At 34.2% G+C, this 7,006-nt stretch overlaps 1 protein-coding gene across 1 annotated transcript; it reads left to right on the top strand.

Annotated features, from left to right (window-relative positions):
- The first annotated feature begins 6,034 nt into the window (after nucleotides 1–6,034).
- On the top strand, nucleotides 6,035–7,006 carry LOC111801330 (putative CCR4-associated factor 1 homolog 11). The gene has a single exon (XM_023685288.2). It carries the CDS (start codon nucleotides 6,120–6,122, stop codon nucleotides 6,963–6,965), a length of 846 nt encoding a protein of 281 aa, XP_023541056.1. The 5' UTR covers nucleotides 6,035–6,119; the 3' UTR covers nucleotides 6,966–7,006.

Genomic DNA, 7,006 nt, shown 5'->3' with positions numbered 1-7,006 from the left:
AGATGGTTGGAGGGGAAAATTTACCAATTTGCCCCTCTCTTGACTTTTCCTTTTTTATTTCTTTTTCTATTTCTATTTCTCTTTCGGCCGTCGTTTGAATTTTTTTTTATAACTTAACGGGATGTTAAAGAAAGTTCTCCTCTCGAACAGATATGAGATCTCACAATCCACCCCAAGCCACCGCTAGCAGTTTTTTTCCTTGTTGGGCTTTCCCTTTCGGGTTCACCTCAAGGTTTTTAAAACACATCTACTAAAGAGAGGTTTCTACACCCTTATAAACGGTGTTTCGTTCTTCTCCCCAACCGATGTGAGATCTCACAGAATGTGACCCTCGAGTAAATGAGATATACATGAATAAATCAAGATTCTTTTCCACTCCAATCCTTCCAACTTCTTGCACCTTTGGGTCATTGGTATCCTCAATCGACACTACTGATTCTCCAAGCACCGGTTCCACACAACTCATTATAATACCTTTGATTATAATATCTCTAGCATATTTCTTATGGGAAAGATTACTAAAGTATTAGACATTTAACTCTAAAATATTTAATATTTATATTGATTAAACAACATATAATATATTTTTAATTCATTCGAGTAGTTGGTGTTTGTTTCGTCAAAATTACCTAGGTAGAGACTATGTTTCACTTAAAATTCACTCAAGAGAGAATAATTAAATACCGTGCCATATTCGATAGAGAATAACATTTCTTACCCTTGAAAAATAAGAGAGAATTAAAATTTAACAGTACCCGTTCAACCGAGCTTAATCCAAACATCGACTCACAAATTTAATTAACCTTAGTTGTATCCAACTATTAATAGGTAAGAAAAAATACACGTACAAAATGTTTGTACTATTGATAATACACTAGTCCCGATTGTTTGACTAAAACAATGTAACCATCATTCCAATTAAAGAATTTGATTCGAAGCTAGCTATCTCCTAATAGAGGAACGATCCATTAGTTTTTGTTGTAAGATTTGACTATATCAATTTGAGTAGCGTTTAGCCACAACTATAAATACCAAACTCTAAAGTATTTATAAGCAAAGTAAGTTTGCTAAAGGTATCTCTAAAAGGTGTTTCAAAATGAGTTGCGGAGATGAGTTGCCTTCCAATCTTGTTCCAATTAAGGATGTAAACGATGAAGAAGTGCAAATTGCTGCAAGGTTTGCAGTGGAAATGCATAATAAAAGTGGTGGACATTGTTAGATGAACACAACTCTCCTCAATAGTATGACATTGTCCTCAATAATAAGCTCTCATGGCCTTCCCCAAAAGGCCTCAAACCAATGGAGTTAGTATTCCTCACTTATAAACGCATGATCATTCCCTAAATTAGTCGATGTGGGACTTTTATCATCCAACGGACATCATTTCATTTACAAGCGTGAGGTGAATGGTCTGTTCCGTCTCATTAATGTTGTTGAGCCATTTTATATTCTTGTGATAGAAGCTATAAAAGACGAAGGGATTCATTGGTCATTTATTGCAAAGGTGAAGAAGTTCCTTTTTATGCATATGATATATCCGCCGCCGCCATCCCATAAGCTCTTATCTTTTGAAGAAGTCATCAAGTTTCCTGTCCCGAAGTAGCAGTACAACTAATAAATCTATTATCTCTACTTATAATAAGTCCTCTTTCTATATGTGTTTTTCGGGCACTACTCTCTTTTATCTATGAAAATGACATTAGCCATAATGATATAATTATCCTAATATGAGTATCTTTTCTTTCTCTCCTAATGGTAGTATCAACTAATTTGTTATTAAAAAGTGTTTGTAAAATCAATTCCGACCTAAAAAATAATATAGAGCATGGTTTTCACAAACTTATTTTCATTCAGAATATTAAAATAGGTCTTTACAAAAAGAGGTGGGTCATTTGAGTAAAAGTAGGTAAATGAATGAACCGAGACCACATCTAAATGAGAGCGATCCTTTTCGGTAGTTCAAGCATCTTAGAAGAACTCGTGTTAATTTGTGGGATTCGTGTTAGTTTATGGGGGTAGTTTTCACTTTTAGAAACAAAGAGTAACATGATCATGTCGGAACCATCAGGTGTCGAACTAATACCTTAATCTTTATATACTTATCTTTTGAAAGTGAAATAATATTTAGGAGAGAATAACCACTTTTCATTTGAGATTAAAAAAAAACAATTAAAATTTAAATTAACCACATGAAAAAATGAGTCCTAAGTTTAATAAGCATCTTATCTTTTGATTTGACACATTTTTAACTACGAGCACAAAATATTGTACTCTTTATGTAAAACTTGATAAGTTATAAAAATTAATTGAATATTAAAATTTGTTTTAGACGTATTTTCATTTATGAACAGTTACTAGAAATGAGTAACGAGAAACTAAAACAGTTATAAAAATAGTTTCGATTTTTATTCTCCTTTTCCTCCCGAATTTAACTTCGCTTTAGGTTGGGATATCCATTTATGAAAATCTAACATGTAAGAACTCGGAGAACATAATATAGGGACATGAGACACAATTATAACACCACACAGACAACATAAATATGACAAAAACACGTTTTTTTTCTTCTTTTTATTTCTTCTTCTAACTTCTAAAAAAAAAAAAAAAATTTGAGAGGCTTTTTCCCTCTTCCAAACATGAGACAGAACAAGAGTGCAACAACCAAGTCCATCGCTAGCCGATATTGTCCTCTTTAGATTTTCTCCTCTGAGCTTTTTCTAAAGGTTTTAAAACATGTTTACTAGGGGAGGTTTTCAGACCCATATCAAGAATGTTTCATTCCTCTCTCCAACCGATGTTGGATCTCATAATCAAATGCTTCTATTATGGAGAGGGCCTAGCCCTACTCTGACCATTGGTTGAAGAGGGGAATGAAGCATTCTTTATAAGGGTGTGAAAACCTGTCTCTAGTAGACGTGTTTTAAAATCGAGAGGCTGACAACAATACGTAACGAACCAAAGTGGACAATATCTACTCACGGTAGGCTTGGGCTATTACAAAAGGGTTTGTTCCCTATCTCATATTTGAAATGGATAAGGAGAAGCTCCTCTCTAATTCTTTTTTAAAAAAAAAATTTTGAAAGAAAACCTTTAATTCTAGAAGTGTATCAAATACTCTTTAACTTATTCTCACGTCCCATCTTTAAAACCATGTACTAAAGTTTAAGACTTAATTTCCCTTTGTCATTTCTATGTTCATTCCCATCTTCGCTTCTTTAGTCTAAACGGCCCCTTAAATAACAAAATTAAAGTTGTAGTTAGTGAATCGTAATATTTGACGTGCTAGCTTTCAAACTACATTAAACGGCCGTAAAGAAAGCATCGAAATAACTTATTCTCATATGATTTAAGATTACCTATTCCACCGAGCTTCCAAACGTCTACCTACAAATTTAATTAACCTTAATTGTATTGAATGTGTAATCTGAAAAATATACCTATATAATGTTTGTACTTCTAGTAATAAATTAGTTGTAGTCTATGTTGTAAGATTGGACTAAATCAATTTGAGTAGCATTCAACCACAACTATAAATATCGAACTCCAAAATATTCATGAGAAATGTTTATTGAAGCTATCTATCAAAGGTGTCCCAAAATGATCTCTGAAGTAGTGTTGCCTTCAAATCTAGTTCCAATTAAGGATGTTAATGTAGAAAAAGTGCAAAATATTGGAAGGTTTGCAGTGGAAATGAATAACTGGATAGGTGGGCGTCCTTTAATTTACAAGCGTGTGGTGAACGGTATGTCTAGTCAGATCAAAGTACGTCTTCCTCGCATGCTTTATATTATTGTGATAGAAGCTATAAATGATGATCGTATTTTTAGGTCATATATTGCAAAGGTGGATGTCTTTATATTTCACGAGTTACCGCACAATCTCTTATCTTTTGAAGATGTCCTCAAAGATTTTTACGAGCATTAGACTGCTCTCTTGCTTACACTAAGCTCTCTCTCTCTCTCTCTATATGGAGGGCGTTACTGTCTTTTAACTATGAAAATGGCATAGGCCACAATAAAATAATCACATAGTTATCTATATATATATATTTATCTCTTTTTTAACAACTAATTTATTATACAAATTCTCTAATTTTATTTCGAATATGCTTATTATCTTCCCGTCGTTTAAGTATAAATGTTAAAATAATTAGGAAGCAGAACAAAATAAGATGTATAGAAAGAACTTATCGTAATTAATTTATTCAGCGACATTTAACATTAAAAATAACTTAAAATAATTTAATCATCCATTATGAAATTAGGCAAAAATTAAAAAATAATTTTTTAAAAAAATAGGGAAAATTCTTAACCAAAAAATAATTATATAAATCACAAATAATATTAAAACAAAATTGTAAATATAAATGGTTCAAAATTTGTTTGCACTCAATTCTCCTTTTTATCATATAAAATAATAATTCACAAAAATTAAATCCGACCCGAAACCCATGTACTTCATCTTCCTTACCCGTTTCCTCGTATTTTTCCATGACTTTCTTATTATTCATTTCGACTGCAAACCTTACCGCAAGTGTCTTTCGCCATCAAACACCTCTCCTTCTCGATCGCACACCCTTAAGCCGACTAGCAAATGGAAACCATTAACAAAATTATTAAGAAGAATTACAAGGTAGAGCAACTGAAATGTCTTTTGATGGAAGGAACTACCCAGCATTGTCAGACAACTCATTTGTATTTTGTTTTTATTAGATATGGTTAAGGATATTTAGCTTTAAATTATGGTTTAATATAATTATCATATTTAACCTTTTATTATAGACAAATATCTTATATGATATTTAGCCTTCTATTACCGCTTATCATAATTACCATATTTGACCCTTTATGATAGGTATCCATTATATCATAGGTATAAGTCTATCAAGACATCAGCAGTTTATCAATGTTTTCGACGGGTCTATTAATGGCATGAAGTTGGACACAAATTGTTATGAAGGTACGAGCATACTCAGCGTTTGGTGTCGCATTTCATCAGCAGCAAGTCCTTCATGAGTCTTAGTTCACAGGCTTTCGAATGATGGCTGCATGTAGTTTTCAACGTAAGCCAAACGTCACGTGATGGAGAGACCAACGACGATAACAATGACTTCCTTAGTGAGAGAGGAGATAGAGAAGTGTTTGATCGATTACTTTCCACGCCAAATATTTGGTGATTAGTGTTGAGAAAGTTTCTAGTGGTAAAACCATAGTTTCATAAGAATATCAAAGCATTGAAAATACAAAATACAAATAAAATCTTTTGTGAGTTTGTATAAGACTGAACTACAAAATATTTAAATTCTTATTATAAATTCTTTCGTTAAAAAATTAATATTTGACATGAAAATTATATGCAAGGTTACATAAAGTGGACACCCATTCCATCAATGTTTAGTCTGATCTGGTCGAGAGGGATCGATCATGATGACATATCAAAACTCAACACCGAACTATACACATCACACGAACTAACTAAATAGTATCCCATAAATCAATTCTATGAGAGGACCCCGCCCAAAGAATGATCCCACCTCTAGTATTATTATTATATATCATTCAAACTATATTACTAAAAAAAATAACATCTATTAAAAAGTGTTATTTAATTCACAACCAAATATTTAATTTTTTTTTAAATGTTATTATATTTCATAAAAATAACTTCATATATACACCAAGATTAAATTCTCCACGTTTAAAATTGCATTAATTTAATTTTCTTTAATTAAAAGGGAAAAAAGAAAAAAAAAAAAAAATGGGAATCAGCGTAAACACTCCAAGAGGAAAGTGGCACGAAGACAGAAAAAGTTGGCCCACTAACTTCTTTTTTTTAATTATTATTATTATTTTAATAAAAAAAAAAAAAAAAAAAAAAATCGGGCCGTAGAGAACCCAATTTGGACCGAGTCAACTCGCTCCAGTGTCCGAGTCAAAACATTTAATTACGCGTTCAACCTCACAATACACTGCATCCATCCTCGCACCTTCCCCTAAATCCCTCACTTCTCCCTTTTCAATTTCTATAAGAACTTCATCTTCTTCCTTTTTTTTCTTCATCCAAATCTCACTCCAATCTTGTTTTCAGATCAGATCGGATCAAATCTCGAGAATTCGGCCATGGTTAGCCACGATCTCAACAACAATCACTACAAATCCATCAAAATCCGTGAAGTTTGGGCCTCCAATCTCGAATCTGAGTTCCAGTTGATCCGCGATTTGATCGATCACTTTCCTTGCGTTTCAATGGACACTGAGTTCCCCGGAATCGTTTTCACCGCTCCAACCGCGCCTTTCAACGCTCTAAATCGCTCCTCCTCCTCTGATCACTACAAACTCCTCAAATCCAACGTCGATGCACTCAATCTCATACAGATCGGTATCACTCTCTCCGATTCCGATGGAAATTTACCAGATCTCGGCACCGATGATAGTCGATTCATTTGGGAGTTCAACTTCATGGATTTCGATCTAGCGCGTGACATCTACGCGCCTGATTCCATCGATCTTCTCCGCCGTCAGGGCATCGATTTTGACCGGAACCGCGTGGAAGGAATCGACTCGCGCCGATTTGCCGAGTTGATGATGTCGTCGGGACTCGTTTGTAATGACTCAGTGAGTTGGGTGACGTTCCACAGCGCGTATGACTTCGCGTATTTGATTAAGATTCTGACTCAAAAGAGCCTTCCTAATCGGCTGGATGAATTCCTCGGGGTTCTAAGGGTTTTATTCGGCGATAACGTGTACGATGTGAAGTACATGATGCGGTTCTGCAAGAGCCTGTACGGCGGGTTGGACCGGATAGCGAAGAGTTTGAATGTGAACCGGGCGGTTGGGAAGTGCCATCAGGCCGGTTCGGATAGTTTGCTGACGTGGCATGCGTTTCAGAAGATGAGGGACACGTTTTTTGTACAGAATGAGGTGGAGAAACATGCGGGTGTGTTGTATGGATTGGAGGCATTCTGAAAAATAGAAAAGAAATTAAATAAAGTAATTTTATTTATTTA

Source organism: Cucurbita pepo, chromosome 9 (assembly GCF_057944985.1).
Source record: "Cucurbita pepo subsp. pepo isolate OVF chromosome 9, ASM5794498v1, whole genome shotgun sequence".
Taxonomy (NCBI): domain Eukaryota; kingdom Viridiplantae; phylum Streptophyta; class Magnoliopsida; order Cucurbitales; family Cucurbitaceae; genus Cucurbita; species Cucurbita pepo.
The sequence above is the reverse complement of the archived record's forward strand: the minus strand, read 5'-3'. Positions and strand labels throughout refer to the sequence as shown.